We start from the raw sequence: 19,964 nt of genomic DNA on the forward strand, positions 1-19,964 counted from the left end.
CGTCGCCACTTACTAGCATAAACCGTTCTGGTGGACGACTTCAATGAAGCTATTAAGATATCTCTGACAGGATCAGAGATCATAGGAAGCCTGGCTAGGGAAGGAAGTGGAGCAACCAAGCAGTGAGGTTGAGAGAACAAATGGCCCGGTGCTGTTGACCCGATTGGTGGATCAGAAGATCCGGAACTGGGTCCAGATGCCAAGGCTGCACCAGGAGGTGACGATGTAGGGTCGGAAACCAAATTTGTCGAGGCCAGTAAGGGGCAATGAGAATCAACTTGGCTCTCAAAACAGTAGCTTTCTGAATGACCTGTGGAATTAAGGGGAAAGGAGGAAAAGCGTACAGAAGTCCCCCGGGCCAATCCTGGGTTAGAGAGTCTCTCAGGGGTTGGCCTGGTAGGGGAAAGAGGGTGAAGAAGTCCGGGCATTTGTTGTTTCGGGGTGTAGCAAAAAGGTCGCAACAAGGGGTGCCCCACTTCAGAAATATCTCGTCCACTACCGATTGATTGAGAGACCACTCGTGAGGCATGAGAAGTTCTGCTCAGTCTGTTCGCTAAGAGGTTGGACCTGCCGGGGATGTGCGTTGCTATCAGAAACCGATGAGAGGAGATTGCCCATTGCCAAAGTCTGAGAGCTTCTCGACACAAAGGATAGGACCTGGTCCCGCCCTGCTTGTTGATGTACCAGACCCCAGACATGTTGTCCGTTTGAACTGCAATAGTCCCCGCGGGAAGAAAGTTGTTGAGGGCTTGCAACGTTAAAAGCACCGCTCTCATCTCCAGGACATTTATGTGCAGATGGTATTCGATGGGTTGCCAAGTCCCGTGGACCATCCTGCCCTGATAATGCCCCCCCCACACCCGATCAGAGAGGCATCCGTAGTGACTGTGGCAACCGGAGGAGGGGGAACAAATGGTCGGCCCTGATGAAGTAGAGGGGAAGATATCCACCAGGTTAGATGAGTCCTGCACAATTGTGCAACCAAGATTTCGTGCCTCATGGGAAGGTTCTGGAATGACCACTGAGTGAATAACATCCACTGCAGAAGACGCATGTGGAAGCGAGCTAATGGTAGAAGTACAATGGCCGCAACCATAAGACCTAGAACCTTCAGAACCAATCGGGCTTTGACTTTGCTGCTCTGCAATAAAATCCGAACGTATTTTTGGATGTCCAGAATTCTCTGATCTGTTAGTCTGGCTAACATACTGACGGTGTTTAATTCTGCGCCTATAAAGGTGATAGATTGGCAAGGCAGCAGAGAAGATTTTTCGAAATTCACCGATATTCCCAAACTTTTGCAAAGCTGCAGAGTGTAGTCTCTGCTCTGAAGAAGCTGATGCTTGGTGGTGGTGGAGAGGAGCCAGTCGTCTAAATAAGGAAACACCTGGAATCCTTGACGTCTCAGATGAGCTGTGACCACTGCCATGCATTTGGTAAACACTCTGGGGGCTGAAGTGAGGCCAAAGGGCAGGGCTCTGAATTGATAATGACTGGTCCCTAGCCGAAAGCGGAGAAACCTCCTGGAGCGTCTGTGTATCTTTATATGATAGTACGTGTCCTGAAGGTCTATCGAGCACATCCAGTTGTCCTTGCCCAGAAAGGGCAGAATGGACTGAAGCGTGACCATCCGGAATCTTGCCTTCTTGACAAATCTGTTTAGATTGCTCAGGTCTAAAATAGGTCTCCAATCTCCCGTCCTTTTGGGGACCAAAAAGAATCTCGAGTAGACGCCGGATCCTACTTGGTCTGCTGGAACAGTCTGGACGACTCTTTTTTCTAGGAGCTTTGAAACCTCCTGTTTTGCCAAATCCCTTTGACCGGGTGAGATGTCTGGAAGGGATTGGAGAGGTACGGGATACCTTTCGAAGGGGATTTTGTAACCCTCGGATATGATCGACTGTACCCACATGTCTTGTGAGAGGGAACGCCAGGCTACTGGGTACAGCGATATCCTTCCCCCGACTGCCTCTAAGGGTGGACAGTCAGGCAACACCTCAGGGATGCTGAAAGGGCTTATCAGTAAGAGGCTCCCTGTTGCCCTGATTCTGGGGACCCCCCCCCTGCCTCTAGGGCGGCGTCTATTATTGTTACCCCCTCTGCCTCTGGGGGTAAACTGACCACGTGTGTCCGGCGCTGCTCCTTGGGCTTTACGGAACCACATCTTTCCTCCTTTCTGACCCTTGGGATAGGGTCTAGAAGGGGTGGAAAAATGGACTCCTACGGCAGAAAGAGTTCTGCCGTCTTGCTCACACCTGGTCAAGGTTTCCTTCACCTGAGGTCCGAACAAAGCCGAACCGTCAAAGGGGGTATTGGTGAAGGACGCCTTAAAGGGGTCCGCGAAATTACAAAGCTGCATCCAGGCCTGACGTCTAAGAGCCACCTCCTGTGCCTGCGGCTCTGCTCGCTCCATCGGCTGCATAGGATATGAGCCGCATGGAGGAGTTGGTTAAAGAATTTAGGATTGCTAGCTGTGAGGCAATCTTGTCTTGAGCCCCAGCAGCTGAAGGATCCTGAACCACTTCACCTAGTTCCTTGAGAATATCTCTTTGAGGTCTGGTGAAATGACAAAGGTAGTTCAGCGAACGCATAGCAAAGGTCGCTGAAGAAAACATCCGCTTACCATACCTATCCATGGTCCTAGAATCTTTGTTAGGAGGATGGACAGGCACGGAAGGATCCGCAAGTTCCTTCTTGGTGGCCACCGCCACCACCATAGCATCCACAGAGACGCCCTTAGAAAGAAACTGCTTGTCTGAAGGGGCCGTAATAAATTTGGATGGCCTCTTGGGGACAGGTTCCACAGAATCTGGGGCTGCCCATGCCTTCTGAGCCACTACCTGCATAAGTGGGTCGAAAGGCGGAGACACCCAGGAGGTGGAGGGTCGGGATCCAAAAGCCTCCAGGTATACCGACTCATCCTCGGAGGGGTCAATGGAAGGCCAGTTCCCCCTCTGTTTGAGGAGTTCAAGGATGTCTGAAAAGGAGACATCCTCAGAGGGGGACCGTGGGGAACCCTCCGACTCATCTAAGTCGGTATCAGATGTTGTAGACTCCGGGGAGTCTGTGTGTTTCCTCTTACACGTCCTCTTCCGCGGGGGTTCCCCTGCGGGATCAGGAGAAACCTCGGAAGAGGAAGTTATTCCCAATGGGGAAACCTGGGGCGATGGATCCCTGGGCCTGAGAGCAAGAGGCTGGCAAGAGACATCAACAGGCACCAAAGAGGGAGGAGCTAAAGGGATGGACCGTTGACCTGGCTCAGGTGCCAGGATACTCCTCATCACCTCAAAGGCTCCCCTCCCAGGGAGACCGGAATACTCGTTCAAGAAACAGGAATTCCGGCTCCACTGAGAGAAGGCTCGAGGCGATGTCGGTGCCGAGCTTACCAAAGCCGAAGCCCCGAGAGGGAGAGCGGGGTCGGACAAGGGTCCGATGCCACTAGCCCCCTCGGAGCCGACAAGGGAAACTCGACGACCGGATCCCTCCAAGGAAGGTCTCATGGAGGAGATCGGAGCCGAAGACGACGGAGCCGAAAGGGGATGTATCGGCTCCGGCGCCGACACGGTCACTGTCCCGAGAAGCTCCGGCTCCGAACTCTGGAGGAGAGTCGGAGGAGGAAGTTCAAGGGGAAGAGCAATAGCCGAAGTCTGCTGAGACGGGCTATGGAGCATTTGGGCTAGTGCCTGTGACTTCAACAGCCTGCTTACCACCCTCTCTAAATCGTGGTCAGACAGCCTGGAAGATCTCGAAGATCGGCTCCGATGACTCCGTTCCGACAAAAGAGGAGACCTCGGAGCCGAGTGGATCGACTCCAAAGAAGGGGACCGAGATCTCTTCTTGGACGAAGCCATCGGAGCCGACGTCCTCTGGGTTCCAGATGGAGCCGAAGACTTTTCGGCTCTGATACCGGAAAACACGTCGGAGCCAGCCGGAGCCGACAAGGCAACTGTAGACTGAGTGTCGGAGCCGGTAGGAACCAACACTACCACATCAGAGGAAGAAAGATCGGCTCCAGCCGGAGCCGATCTCGACTCCGAAGGAGTCGGAGCCACCGGGGAAGGCTTAACTACTGTAGCCTGAACCTTAGGTGGCTTTGAAGGTTTACTCGACCCAGTCTTAGTGGGTGAACCTTCTGGCTTTAATAAGCCACGGAGGATTAACTTGTTCCTCCTCTCCTGCAGGACTCTCTGGCTAAAAGAATGACATATAGCACAGGAGTCCTGCAGGTGTAAAGGCCCCAGGCAGTAAACACAAGAAGTGTGACTGTCTGTCAGAGACATCTTCTGACAGCACGAGTCACACTTCTTGAAGCCTGAGACCTTTCCTTCCCTAGACATAGTCTAAGCAAAAAACACACACACACACACACACACACACACACACTGAACAGTCACACTATTAATCCCAAAAACACACACACAGATAGGGATTAAGAAAGGGAGGCCTAGGCCTAACTGAAAAATTATTAACTTTACAAAATCAACTTGAAAGTTTAATTAAAAGGGAAATAGGGTGGGCTGTAGAAAAACTACACACTATCTAATCCTAAGAAGAAAGGGAGAGTAAAACCCTGACTAAATTGTTTGAAAAATTCAAACTCACCTGAGCTGGCAAAAAAGAGACCTCTTCGCAAAGTGGCAAACGAGATCTGAGGTAGTCTCGCCTTGCATCATGGGATATAGGGTCGCCTCGAGCTGGTAAAAGGAGTTCTCAAGCTAAGCAAGTGCCGAGTCGGAGCCGATGATCGGCTCCGAACCCATCCAGCAAGAATGAAGGCGAGATTGACAACTTAACATTTCAAGTTAAAGTTTAAAAATGAGAGGATTAAGCTACCTTGGGGCTAGCTGCAATAATGGAGACAAACTTGACAGACCCCAGACTTTCTCACATTAGCATTTTCGTATGTCTTTAAGTAGTTTAAACTACCACTAAGATTGTAACCAGCTTAAAAAAAAGACTGTAACCAGTTTGTCTAAAGATGTGTTTCACAGACAAGACATAGGTATGAACATTCATCATTTTCCCTTCTAAAATGATTAAATGATGAGCAAAATAATTTTCTTGGTTCAAGTGAACAAATATATAAATATATATACCTGTTGGACATAGGTTGAAAACTGCTTTGTAGCCTCTCCAGATTCTGCTTTATTCCTTCTAGCCAGTTCATCAATGGTTTCTTGGAGAAATTTTGCCAGTACAAGTTTAGCAGCCAATGTTTTCTTCTGTTTTTCCTCCTATTGAATGCAAACAGAAAGTTTTTATCGGCCTGTTATTTCTCACTAATTAAAACAGCTTAAATCTAAGACTTCACTGCTAAAAATATTAAGGAAGTCTGGCCATATTACAAAAGAGCAAAACCAAGAGAATAAAATGGCAGAATATTGAAACTTCCTATTAACTAAATAAAAACTTGGAGTCAGTATGTTTAGTTTTGGGATGTGTGTTGTGTGTGTGTTGGGGGACAGACCTTGGGATAACTACATTTTAGTTTCGATTCCACAGCTTTAGTAATTCAGTCAAATTTGCTTTAGTCTTTACTTCTTCTTCTTCCAGCCTTTCCCGGTTAGGGGTCGCCACAGTGAATCACCAGTCCGCTCATGATTGGCAGTGGAGTTTTATGGTGTCGAGTTGCCAGCCCGGCGCCCAACCTTCCATGGAAGGCACACACATGCCCACATGCATGCCTAGGGCCAAGTTAGAGTATCCAATCCACCTAACAGCATGTCTTTGGGATGTGAGAGGAAACCAGAGCACCCGGAGGAAACCCACGTGACCACAGGGAGGACATGCAGACTCTGCACAGAAGGCACCCGAGCCGAGGATCAAATTGGAGAACCTCTTGCTGTGATGCAACAACGTAACCGCTGCACCACCATGGTCGCCCTTGCTTTAGTCTTTACTAGTGATGTCTAAATCTAAACAGATGTATCTTTGCCTAAAAGGACCGACTGATAATGAAACAAATCTGCAGTGATCTGCATACAAAGTCAGTTACTTAAGAACTTATAGATGCCCTATTTTTCACTGTTGCAGTATTGTTTACATCTAGGACATCTTGCTGAGGACAGCCCAATGTTCAACTAGCATACAAAACCCTTTATACCTTCCAGGCACCAAATATCAGATGTACATTGCAAGTCCAAGGTGTACAGTACATAAGTGATATACGAGTGCCAAAACCTCAGAAGTGAATTGCTCCAGAAGACCCAGAGCAACCCAACAGAAAAAGTAAAAACAAGTACATCCAGGAAGGCAAGAAGCAGAAGAAAGACAGTCCCCTCAACCAGAAGGAAGACAACAGAGAATAACAGAGGGAATGAGGGAGGGACAGAATACTGTAACAGTGAAAAGTAGGACATCTGCTGTTATGGTAAGTTTTTCCTTAACACTGTTGCAATATTTTTTTACTTCTGGGAGAGCATAAACACTACTAGAGAGAGTGGGAGGAAGAAGCCACAGAGGAGCACTCTACCCATGAAGGATGGCCTGGCAAAACCAACCCTTGCCCTAGAAACTGCATCCAACTTGTAATGTTTAGTAAAAGTATGTACAGAAGACCAAGCAGCAACTTCCAAAATGGATCTAGTATCCAGACCCTTGAAAGAAGCATCAGAAGAGGCAACTGCCCTGGTAGAATGAGTTCTTACAGTAGAAGAAAGCTGCTTGACATGAAAGGAATAATTGAAAGGAATGGCCTTAAGGGATCCAGGAGGAGATGGTTTGCTTAGAAACAGCAAAACACAATGTCCTGGAAAGAAAGGAAACAAAATTGCTCAGATTTCCTGATATCTTTTGTTTTATCCAAGTAATAACTGAGCTATCTATGTAACTCCAAGCTGTGAAGAATCCTCTCACTAGCATTATGTGGACAGGAGAGAAAAAAAGAAAGCAAGTGAGGTGACTGATTCAGGGACAAATCATTACCCACCATGGGCATAAAAGAAGGATTTGTTCAAAGAAAGACTCTGTCTTTGTGAAAAAATAAAATCGGTGTAACTGCCATGAGTGCCTGAAGTTCAGAGACCTTCTTGACAGAAGTAAAAGCCATCAACAGCACCATTTTCTAAGTACAGTGCAACAAGGAAGAGGAAGTTGCATGCTCATTAAGAAACTAAGTTAATTTCTGAAAAACAAAATTAAGGTCCCAAGGAGGAGGAGGAGGAATAAGCTTTCTTGAGGGTCTAAAAAGAAGGACATCTTTCAAAAATTGATGGCCTTCAAGACAAGAAGTAAGGGGCAGATTCAAAGGCAGACAAGCAGATATGGTTGATAGATGAGCTTTAACAAATGTGCATGCCAAATCAGAATTGAGCAACTCACACAAATAAGAAATGACCATAGGAATACCCACAGAAAAGGGGTCCAGGTCACTTTTGAGACATCAAAAAGAAAATCTCTTGAATTTAGCCATATAAGATGATCTAGTAGTAGGTTTTCTAACTTCCTGTAAAAACATAAGCACATCCTCAGAAAAGTGGTGCCTACAAGGAATCAAAACTATAACCCAGGGAGTCAAATGAAGAGTGGGCAAGTGAGGGTGAATGACAGATCCTTGTCTTGTGTAAGAAGATCCATCCTGTGAGGTAACTTGTGATGACTGCCCCTGACCAGATGAAATAGTAGAGCTGTCCTGGCCAAAAGGGAGCCACCAACAAGATTTTGGGCCTGTACCACATTTTTTTGTGCAGGACATTTGGTAGCAACATGGCACCCTTAGGCTTTCGGCTGCTGGCAAAGGCCCTTGCTTTCCCCATAATGACTTTTTAGGTTAAGGTCTCATAAACATTACAGACGTGAATCTTCTGCTTCAGACCCTAAGGTAAAAGAAGTGTGTATTTGAGTGTATTTGTGTATTTGAGTAGAATATTCTATTCTAGAAGTGTGACCGGAGTCTAAATCCAAATTTTCATCAGAGGAATCAGATTCCTGAGGACATTTGGAAGCAGAAGAAAACCAAGGAACAGAAGCAGGAACAGATCATCCTTCAGTGGGCTTTAGGGCCATAAAGACATTGAAAAGCCCCGAATAAACTCTTGCCATTCTTGTGTGGATCCTTAGCCACAGAGGCCACATGCTTGGTCTTCTGCTTCTTTTTAAAAGAAACATCAGCTTTAACTAATCTAGGAAATTCAGACCGCTTCCTAGATTCAATCAGGGTACCAGGTACCTCTTCCCTAACAAGTATTTGGGGGAATCCCCATAAGCCCCACTGATAATTAGCCTCAGTTCCCCTTCCAGAAGAACAGGCATAAGAACAGCTTTGGCATACGTGCAGGTAGGCAGACGCATGTCGGCCTCTAACTGGTTTGTGACAGAGGGAGCTGACAAAGGCACCAAAAGGTCCTCTGGTTCTTTATTCAACCCAACAGAGGCATCCAGAAGAGGCTGGACTACCACAGGATATGTACCTGCCTTTTTTTTTTTTTTAAGTGGCGGTTGAATGAAGAGATGGGGGGATTCAAAGGTCATGGTATTCGGATTTATAAATTTCAAATGCTGGTTCTCCAAATAAATGGAAAGGGATGGTAGGTGACTGCAAAGAGTCTTCGGGACAAACGCCTGACAGATCTCACACTGAGTATGGTCGTGTGTACTACACCCAAACAAAAAAGGGACTGCTCATGTCTATCCTTATGGGGAATCTGTCTGCCAAACTCACATTTTCCATTCCTGGATGGCGTGTAAAACGATAAAACCCAATAAGGAAAAAGAAGAAAAAAGGGACCACAGTGGGGCACTTTTCTTTAGAAGGCTCGGAAGTTGAACCAACTTAACAAACGTCTTGCAAACAGAATTCAACGTAGCATCCAGACTGGTGATAAAGACGTTCTAAGGATTTGGGGTTCATACGTCACTTAATGTACTTTACACCCCGGATTTAGGACATAATTCTGATTTATGGCGCCTGGAAAGTGTAAAGGTTTTGGTATGCTGGCCAGGCATTTGGCTATCTTCGACAGGATTTCTGAGATGTAAAGAACACTGCAACAGTGATAAGGAAGGACATCTAGAGGGATATAAGGATGTAAAACTGCCAAGATGACATCTTCTTTCAAGCTCTTTAAAAAAGCACTACAGGCATTCAAAAAACTGTTATGCAAGTCAAGCCTTTTGCTTCCAGTACTCCATATAGGAACATGAAAATATTCATTAACCTTTCTGTATTAAAAATAATTAACAGGACTGGGGCAGATAGCATATTAGACACAGCATTTAGTGCGCAACCTAATCTTGATTCTTAGTGTGAGAAGATGACATCAGACAGGTTCCGCTCTATAAACTTATATACAAAGTTTTACTTTTATGCACTTCCATACATTCTAAACAAAAACAGTGCATTCACCTAGTATTTACAGAAAATAAATGAAAAAAAAAATGAAAACTTCCATTCACAAATATGCTTATAAAGTAGGAGCAATTCACCGGCAATGTATTTCCTTCTAAGTAAAGATTAAAATGACTATTTACATGCTTTTATGGGGGGCATAGTTAAACAAAGCACTGTCTCTGATGTGGTCACAGATTTCTAATATAGCAGTAAATCACTTCTAAGATGTGCTTGCAGAAGTAAATAATGACAACGCAGCAAGTTGCATGATGGTATTCATAGCCATTGTGGTTATGCATAGTGGGAATCTGCACTGGCTATGCCTAAGTACAGCTAAGGTGCAATTCAGAGACATTAGCTGCACTTAGATACATCGGTTTCAAACAAACATTTCAAATGGCCAGACTTTTGCAGAATATCCAGATTTTTGCCCCAATTTTTGGTCTGTTCCTCAAAGTATGCGGTTTTCAGGGCTTAGTCAGCTGGGAATACTGTTATTGCTACACTAGTTATTTCTTGTCTGTATTATACCTCACTTAGCCTTCTAATTCTCTAGGGTTTTTCTAGGTCTGGTCTCTCTAGTGTCTTTTCTTACTTTTTTGGTATAACCTTTTGTGTGTGTTCCCCCTTATCTCTTGCAGTGTCTCCCGACGGATAAATCACTGTGTGGTCATCCCTTGCCAAACAGACCCACCCTGCAAAATACCTTGTGAAAGTGTTATAAATCTGCTTAAGATACCTGCCTGAAGCAGCTCCAAAAACAAACTAAAAACCACAGCTTTCTAGCTCAACTGTAGTTGCTCCTTCTACTGTAATTTATCCCCACTTTGAATGTGTTTTTAAGACTATCTGCTTTTTAAAAAGTGAACTGCTCCTTACCATTTAAAGTACACATGCAGGTTAGTTTTTCTGGATGTAGTAACTTACTTTGGCCACCAGGAGGGAGCACACCACCAGCAGTCTACCATATTCCTTGTTGTTTCAACTAAGAAAAGTACTAATAGACCACTTATAATAAACTTATCATTACAAGACATATATCCATACATAAATTGTTCGGCTCATGAATTAAGACAGCAACTGGGTCTTCCCAAATCTTATCTATTGATCTTGAGACAGATTAAAGAAATATCTACAAATTACTTTAAAAATCTAAAATCATTAAAGAGGAATTAACAAATTGTATATCACTATGGCAAGCCCTTTTACAAAACACCAAATTTATAACATGCTCATACAAATTGATAAAAGACATCAAATATCAAAATCAGCTACTCTTAGCTACATACTGGAAAGAAAAATTGCCACTGGTGGAAGAAAACAAAATAGCACAGGGAATTAATTTAACGATAAAATCCATTTCCCTTCAAAAGCTATCATTCACCCAACTCATGATATACAATGATGCTTACTACACACGCCTTAGCTTGCATAAATTTAACCCTACGAATTCTCCAAAGTGCCCACATTGCAAAGATTAAACTGCTGACCTTTTGCATATGTTCTGGAGCTGTAAATGTATATATAAACTTTGGAACTCACTGAAAATACAACTCCAAAAGATGGGATATCAAACAACAACGCTTACTTGGGAATTTATGGTATTACATAGGTTCATAGGTTCATAGGTTTATACTAGGCTATCTGCCCTAGGGCATTTATAAGCCTAGCCCAGAGTTTTTGTGGCTACGCCACCCCTTTCTATTGAAGGATATTATGCCCATTATTTTGCTGTGCCTCTGTCAAGCAGTGACACTGGTGTAATCCCTGGGGTATATCTGCGATCTCCCATCCATTGGTCAAGATTTCTCTTGAACAAGGCCAGCGAGGTGCTCTGCCTCACATGTACCGGGATTTTGTTCCACAGCATAGGGAGTCTCTGGGTGATGAATCTGTCCCTCCAGCACGTCCTATTTATGACCGTGTCAAGGTTTAAGTCTCGTGCTCTTGTGGATCTGATGGATTTAGATTTTTTGAGGTGAAGCATGTTCATTAATTCCAGGTTGGACATAGCCTTGTATGTCAGGCACAGGTCACCTCTGAGCAGGCGGTAAGCGACTAAGTAGAGCTGGAGCTCCTTCAGTCAGGCAGCATAGGACATATTTTTGGGACCCTTTATCCTTTTGGTGAGGAACTTTTGGGGTCTTTCCAATTGCTGTAGGTGTCGGGTCAGATACATTCCAAATGGGGCGTTGTACTCAATCATCGGTCTGATGAGTGATGAGTACAGGGGAATGATGACCTCTCTTGACCTAGACGTGAAACCCTTCATGATCAGGTGGGCAATGTAGAAGGTCTTCCTAACAACTTTGGCAACGTGGGTGTCAAATGAGAGGTTGCTATCAACCTGTGTTCCCAGATCCCTGATAACCTCTACTGTGCTTAGTGGATTGCCACCTATATGGTAGCTAGGGGTAACCTTGTTTTTCCCAAAGGGTATGACTATGCATTTTTTAGCGTTTAACTTTAGGCCATGGCTTTGGCACCAGTTATCTGTTTCTATGAGACCCTTCTGAAGGATATCTGTGCCTGATGTGTTTTCAACTATGGCGCCCAGTTTGCAGTCATCTGCAAACTTTGTCAGCCATAATCCTCCTGTGCTTGCCTGTACTTCCGAAAAGTAGATGCCGAACAAGAGTGGACCCAGGACCGAGCCCTGTGGGACACCGCTTGTGACAGGCTTTGAATCTGACATGGCGCCAGCAACTCTAACCCTGTGGGTTCTGTCACTTAGCCAGTTTGCAACCCATCTTGTGACGTATGGGTTCACATTTAAACTGGTGAGTTTTTCTATGATGCCTGAGTGGGGTATCGTGTCGAAGGCCTTTGCCAGGTCAAGGTAGGCTGTGTGGACTGCCTTGCCCTCATCAATGGCCTTGGTGACTGTTTCGAAAGTCAACCAAGTTTAAAAGGCACGATCTGCCCTTGACAAAGCCAAATTGGGTTTGATCCAAAGTCTGCAGGTCCCCTATGTCTTTATTTATGAGTTCCATAATGATCCTCTCCATAGCTTTGCAGACCAGGCTTGTCAAGCTGATGGGACGGTAGTTTCCAGGGTCGGTGGAGGCACCACCTTTGTGTAATGGGACCACAGTAGCCGTACGCCATTCCTTGGGTACGTATCCTGAGGTGAGGCTAAGATTAAACAGCTGCCCTAACTGCGGATTTAATTCCTCAATGAGCTCGTGGAGCACACAACCGGGGACACCATCTGGTCCCATGGATGCTGTGTTTGTCGCCTTGGAGAGAGCTGTTCATACTTGAGCATTTGAGATGTTTGGAGGATACAATCCTCTGGTATAGATATTTCTCCTTTTGGGGGGGAGGGGGGGAAGAAATTTGCACTGAACCTGTCAGCTAGTATGTTGGCAATGTCTGTAGGTTCAGTGAACTTTACATCATTTTGAACCAGTTCTGAACATATCTGGGAGTTTCCTCCCAGGTTTCTAACATAGCAAAAAAAGGCCTTGTGGTTGCCTTTTGAGTCCGTGGCAATTTTTCTTTCAAAATTTGCTTTGGAGGATTTTATGAGAGATCTTAGTTTTTTTACTTACGATGATCAAGGGTGTCTTCCCTTTTGAGGATTTTGCTCCATCTTGTAGTAGCTTTCTCCTTTTGTTGTAGAGCTTGTTTATGGCTGGGGTCCACCAGACTGGACGCCTGCCTTTGGTACAAAGAGTCTTTGTTTTGTTTGGGATTGCCTGATCCATGCAGTCCTGGAGGTGCTGGTAGAAGGCATTTGTAAGTGATTCAGCGGCTTTAGTGATGGTTTCCGCTGTCTCTGGGGCCTTGAAAGAGACCACACCAGTCCTAAGAAGTGTGAAGTCGGCTTTAGAGAAGTTCTTCACTGTGGTCTTTTTTTATCTGGGGTGGGGGTGGGATGTGGACTTCCACTGAGATTAGTTTATGATCTGATCTCACCAATGAAGGGTATACCTCCGGTGTTGAACATTGTGACCCCATGTTTGTGATAACGAGATCCAGTATGTTCTCACCTCTTGTGGGCATGGTGACTAGTTGTTCCATGGCATTAGAGTTTATGAACTCTAGGAACCTTTGGGCTAAAGTGTTGGTGCTTGAGTAGTGATCCCAGTCTATGTTTGGATAGTTGAAATCACCTAGTATGATGGTGTTTGGGGTTACATTTATCCCCTCCAGAGTTTTCAGGAATGCTGTGTGAGGATCCTGAGTTTGAGAGGGTGGCCTGTAACATGCTACAAATTGTAGAGCAGTCTTGCCTACGGTCAACTGCACCTGGATGGTCTCCGATGCATCGTGCGTTGCCACCAACCTGGAGGTAAGGGTATCTTTGATGAATATGGACACCCCTCCTCCTTTCTTAGTGTTATCCGGATTTTGTGGCCGGAACGCATGATATGAGGTAAAACCTGATAGTGCCGAGGTGCTCTCAGGAGCCTTGAACCAGGTTTCAGTCACAGCACAGACATCGATGTTCTCCATACTGAGAAGGGCCTCGATTGCGTGCATCTTGAGGTTGAGACTTCTGGCATTGAGCAGCATTACCCTTAGTTTTTTTCCTTTATTTTGTTCTAGGGTGGTAGGTTTAGAATTTGAGCCTGGCCTAAAAAAGGCACTATGGGGGTGGCAAGAGCCTTTGCCAATATCCGGAAGCCCAGGGGTGACAGGTGCAAGCCGTCCCTTGCGAAGCAACGTGGCTTGTCCAGCATGTCATCCCAGGCAGACAGACATTGGATCCCCTTTGAATGACACCAGTGATTAAGCCAATTATTAAAGCTGATCATCTTTTCTCTGTACTGTGGCATCATTCTTGGTGAAGGTAGGATACTGCTCAAGGTCAGGGTCATACCTGCCTGGGCTACATAATCAGAGAGCTCCTCTATGTCCCTTTTCATGTAGTCCAGGGAGGTGCGTCTCAGGTCATTCACACCAGCATGGACAATGACTGAGTCATACTTGTACCTGCTGTCAAGTGACCTGAGTGCTTGCGTTATGTGGCGGATTCTAGCGCCCGACAGGCAGCTTACTGTGACCTTCTCCTTGCTCAATCTGGTGAGTGGGACGTCAGTGTGTCTGACTATGGAGTCACCTATGACAAGAGTATCTGGCATTGTGTTTGGCCTTAAGGGCTGTGACTGTTTGGCACACTGATTTTGTGGTCTATGTGTTGCATGTGTCTTGGTCTGTGGTGGTAGTTGTTTGGGTGTCTGCTTCGGTGCCTCTGCTGTTTTGGTAGATTTTTGGTCAGAGCCTCCGAGTATGTTTTTATGTGTTTGTGTGTGTGACATGAGGTTTTGCTAGTGCTATGTGAGACTGGGTTTGAGGTGTGTGTGGTTACCTTCTCCTCCTGTCTGGTCTTGCCAGTCCTATGATGAGAGAGCTCAGCCTCCAGTTTGGCTATATATTTGCATCTCTCGCATGTGTTTGTGTTTTGTGGGAGAAGGAGAGGGTTGTCTGTGTACATGAGGCAATTGTAACATTGCCTTAATATTCCCAGATTCATCAGCTGAGCAGGAGATGACACTAGTAACTGACCCCGAGACATGCTAGAAGGTAAAGTTAAGAACTTTGTGTAGATGGGTTTGAGAAGAGTTAAAGGGGTGTGGATGATCGAAAAAGGGGTATTAGGCTGGTAGGTGCTATGTATAATAAAAATACATAGCACCTACCAGCCTATCCCCCCAAATAACCTATCTAAAACCCAAATTATCATCCTAATAAATATTTTTATGCTAATGAAACTTTACATAGCTACTAACTGGCTGACCCCATCTAAAACCTCATGGGAAAACTTTAGGACCTTAGCGATAAAGCACATCTTATCCCACAAATACATATTAAATAAACAAAACAAAAAGCCCTACAACTTGAAAACATGGGAACAAATATTTAATATTATACTGGCATAAAACATAGAACCTGAACTACCTCTTCAATATACACAATACAAAACATAACAATATTTGAAACTACACTTTTACAAGATACTAACCCTGGAGAAAATAACATATATATATTTTTTTTACTTTTAAGAGAGAGTATGGAAGTATTCATGTAAATAATGTAAATATGTTGTAAGAATATGGTTAGAATTTCTGTTAGATCATCAATGTTATACCTTTTGAACAAATGTTCTGTAAGGAATAAAAAACAAAAAAGAAAGACAATAAAAAATATTATTGAAAAAAAAAAGAAAAGTACCAATAGCTTTTAGTTTAATGTTATTTTAACTCTCAGTAGTTCCAGTATATGTAGGCTTAATGTTCCCAGCTACATTCTAGAGTGTTATTTAACCCCTAGTATGTCTTCTGTACCCTTTGTCTCCTGTTGCTAAATTTATATTTGCAACATTTCCATTTCTGCCTTGCTCTCTTCTTACCTCTTCAGCTCTGATTTTCACAGTTGCTTCCTCTCTGATTATTTTCTGTGCTGTTTCACACTGCAGACCTGGCCCTGTCAGTACTGGTTCCAACCAGCTAGGCCATTGTGACATCCATCTCCACTCTCTCTCTCCAACCCCTCCCCCAGTTTCTTTCACTTTCTTTTCTTTCCAACCCCTCCCCCAGACTCTCTAACTTTCCCTTCCTTCTTGTGGCACCTCTCTGAACCACTCTAATCCTTTTCCTATACCACAGCTAGAATGTCCCTTCCCCCTTGCATACTTTCCTCTGAACTTACCTTCCACTCCACTGATTTTTTTTCATTGATCTTGATTCTTCCCTCCCTTGGCTTTTCTCCCCAGGGCACCATTGAAAATGGGCTCCTTGTGGCCCAATGGACTATCCTGGCAAACAAACTGCAAATAAATAAATAAATCAGTCAGGACTAAAGTAATTGAATAATGACATAAACTTGAGTTTCAGACTGTGTATCCTTCAGAAAAGGCACACTATTTCAAAAACTGATATTCTAACAACTTTCTAAGTAAGTTTATAAGAGCTGTTGTGTCTTTCGGCTTTTCCCGGTTAGGGGTCGCCACAGCGGAACTCCGGTCCGCTAATGATTGGCAGTTGATTTTTACGTGCTGCGGTGCCAGCCCTAACGCACAACCTTCAACGAAGGTACGCCCATTCACACGTCTCCACGCAGAAGACGCTCTAGCTGAGAGTCGAACCGATCAGCATCTTACTGTGAGGCGACAATGCTACCGCAGCACCACCACCGCGGATAAGTAAGTTTATAAGAGCATTTTTTTAAATCTGTCACTAATTTTAGGCCTTTGTACCCTCATTAATTTTGGATTTGTCCAGATTTCTTGCACTTAGAGGTTGAGAAGTATGGTTTAAAGTAGTCTGAGAAAGTAGTATGCAAATGAAGGTATGATGAGATGCAAGTGAGGAATACTAAAAAATGTGACCTATATGACTTCTTCCAGCCTAGATGGATCATAGTGACTTTCTGATGCACATTTGCACCAAGTGCAGAAAGCTTATATAAAGCAAAGTTGTGCCTTTTTCAATTGCTTAGCAATCCATGGAGATGCTGGTGTTTGCTGTTAGCTTAGCTGTTTCCTATTCCAAGGTGCTTATCTAGGTCAGGTAAAACCAGGTGCAGCCAGTGACTCTTGCACGTCAAGAAAAAGAAGATATGGGAAAGGCTGTCTCATCTGACCAGTGCTGATCAGAAAGTCTTGAATATATTTATAGTGGACAGGGACACAGAACAGACTTTTGGGGATGCAGGTCTTTCCTATACCTGTAGATATCAAGATATGTATAGCCTCGATATACTTCCACGAGGACCTTCCAGATGCAAACTGGGGCATACTGGGTATATCAAAGGCTTCAGCCACAAGGATGCTGTAACAGTTCCTGAGTATACTCTAGGCACATGTGGGACAGTACATCTACTTCCCAGTGTCAGCTAAGGATTAATCCAGTACTGTGAATGCCTTCAACTGGATGGCATGCTTTCTTGAGGTGTTTAGTGCAACAGACTGCTCCCATGTTGCCATTACGCCCTGTCTGGACCATGGGGGGAGTGGCACCATAAAATGAAGGGCTACCATTCCATCAATTGCCAGATAGCATATGATAAACAGGGGTGCATCACAAGTGTGTAGGCCCAGCATCTATGCAGTGTTCATAAGTCCCACATTTGGCATACAAACTCACTCTATTACCTCTTCCTGTAAGATAGGATTCCTCATGGTCACCTAGCTGGTTAATGCAAAGCATTTTAATGTTCCTAACCATAAGTATTTCAGTATCTGTCTAGTACCATAGGAACTACTGTGTAATCTCTCCCCTTTTTAGTGTGTTTCCACTCCATGTTTTTTTTTTCTAGGTAACACTGGCTACCCACTCTAACCTTGGCTATTAACACTAGTCTGTAACCCCAGGAAAATGCCTAGGAGCACTTCATATTCACCCTGTTCCAGAAATGGATAGTCACTGAGTGAGTGTTTGGCCTGCTCAAAGCCCATTTTCATTGTCACAACATGGTTAGGAGTGCCCTTCGGTATTACTCTGCTACTGCATGCAGGATGTTTACTGCCTGGTGAACTCTGCAAAACGTGATCAGTCTGGGGAGCAACTGTCAAAGTCAGTCATCAACAGTGGCAGTGTAGCTCTCTCAATCACTCCACCCACTAGTGATTACAATGACAGTAGCATAGTAACCCCTCTGGTAGGCTTGTGCATTGTATTTGGCTTCACAAGCAAAGAGGCAGCATCTAGTCAACAACTATGGGTGATGACATTTACTGTAGGTCATGACATTCACTACGTAACAGTGAAAAAAAAAACAGTTACATAGATAACACGATGCAAGAAGCAATAGTTGTGGGCTATGGTGCATGGTCAACTTACACTGAACATCAGACAGTTCTTATTTGTCACCAATACAAACGTTTTTCATAACAATCCCATAAGTTGACTTTCTAAGATGGGCAAACACTGATAAAAAGCTTAACTTCAGCTCTCCCATTGTGAAACAACAAACTGAAATATAAGGGCCGGGAACTCTGTCACTTTTAGTAATTCAGTTACTGGAAAGCAAGTACACTGCCTGGATGCCAGCAAAGAAGAAACTAAGTAGAGCCTGAAAGAAAATCGGCTTTAATAGGTGACTGGGAAAAGTCCTGCAGCTATTGACCAAAAAAGCACTTCAAGCTCCAGCTATGGTGCAGGACAAAGCTTCCAGTAATGTTTGTTTGTGTCTTTCAGCTTTTCCTGGTTAGGGGCCGCCACAGCGGAACTCCAGTCTGCTAACGATTGGTAGTTGATTTTTATGCCGAGTTACCAGCCCTGATGCACAACCTTCAACGAAGGTACGCCCATTCATGCATGTCTCCACACAGAAGACGCTCTAGCTAAGAATCGACCGGACAGCGTCTTACTGTGAGGCGACAATGCTACCACAGCACCACCACTGCAACAAAGCTTCCAGTAATCTAGAGGAAAAATAAGTCAAATGAGCTCAGAGCTGATTAAAATAAATGAAATACTGAAGGAGTATATCAACTTAAATAACAAAAGATTGGAAAAAATTAAACAGATATTCAGATGAGCTGATAAAACTGGAGAGGTCAAAATGAAGAAAAAGCTGGCTGAGTATGAGACTGCTCAAGAACAGATGTTTCAGACTTCTGTTTCTGGCAGCGATAAGAGAGTAGGTTCTTAAAACACTTCCGCCAATTCTTGGCATTTAAAGTACTTTTTTTTCAGTTCTTGGGATTCTATCTCTAGAAACAGCTATCTTTAAGTTTGAAAGGAGATCAGACAAGAAAATACCCTCATACATGACACAGGGAGACAAAGAAACAGATGAATCCTCCAATCCAAGTACAAGAAGCGACATCGACATGTTTTATTTATTTATTTTTATTTATTTTACATGTGTTAACCGGGAGAGTCCGACTGGATACATGTCCATTTTCAGCGGAGGCCCGGGGAGAAAAGCTCCAGGTACATAACAGACATATGAACATTGTTAATGCAAAAAAGGAAGATAGTTGAGTTCTAAATACAATATAAAGATACATCACATCTTGGGAAAAAAATAACAGCAGCATATAAAAAAAAACATAGGTCAGTTACAAAGGCGAGGCGCCTTGTTAAAAAGCGGTTAAGGATAGTGAAGTAAGAGAAGGGTAAATGATAGTGGTTAAGCAGGTTTGGAACAGGGACATTGCCAGAGAGTATTAAGATGGGGTTTAAGCTTTTTTTTGAATTGTAGGAGTGAAGGTTCTGAGGTGAGCATGGTCGGTAGGGAGTTCCACATTTTACCTACAAAGTTTGAGAATAGAGAATCCCCAGCAGAATTATTGGCTTTGGTAGTTTGAGCTAAGATCTTATTGGAGGAGCATAAAGATTGCAGGTTAATATAGGGGTGAATGATGTTTTTCAGAGCTGGTGTTTTCTCTGGGTGATACAGTATCTGGTGAGCCATTTTGAGTTGGTTGAAATGGAGTTGGCTGGAAAACTCTAACCACCCTAGTTGCTTCAAGTTAGTGCAGTTAGTGCAGTTGTGGCAAATCTAGCTATGTGATTGTAACAAGAAGCAAGTTTGTTAAGGGTTGTCTTGTTTAGGTTTGTAAAAAGGGGGGAGGCATAGAAAAGAGTTGATAGTAGGTGTGTGCTGGCAATTGTAATTTTAGCGTGAGGAGTGAGAAAGTGCTTTACTTTATAGAGAGAGCCAAGCTTTTTATTGACGG

General features: G+C 44.2%; 1 protein-coding gene across 1 annotated transcript in view; it reads right to left on the reverse strand.

The window, feature by feature from the left end:
* LETM2 (leucine zipper and EF-hand containing transmembrane protein 2) overlaps nucleotides 1–19,964 on the reverse strand; it is a 1,071,376-nt gene that overhangs the window by 640,057 nt on the left and 411,355 nt on the right. Inside the window, exon 5 of the mRNA XM_044068981.1 lies at nucleotides 5,097–5,234. Within this exon, the coding sequence (XP_043924916.1) occupies nucleotides 5,097–5,234 (138 nt within the window). The remainder of the gene's footprint in view (nucleotides 1–5,096; nucleotides 5,235–19,964) is intronic.

This window comes from Protopterus annectens, chromosome 1.part0, assembly GCF_019279795.1.
Source record: "Protopterus annectens isolate FY-2018-M chromosome 1.part0, PAN1.0, whole genome shotgun sequence".
Taxonomy (NCBI): Eukaryota; Metazoa; Chordata; order Ceratodontiformes; family Protopteridae; genus Protopterus; species Protopterus annectens.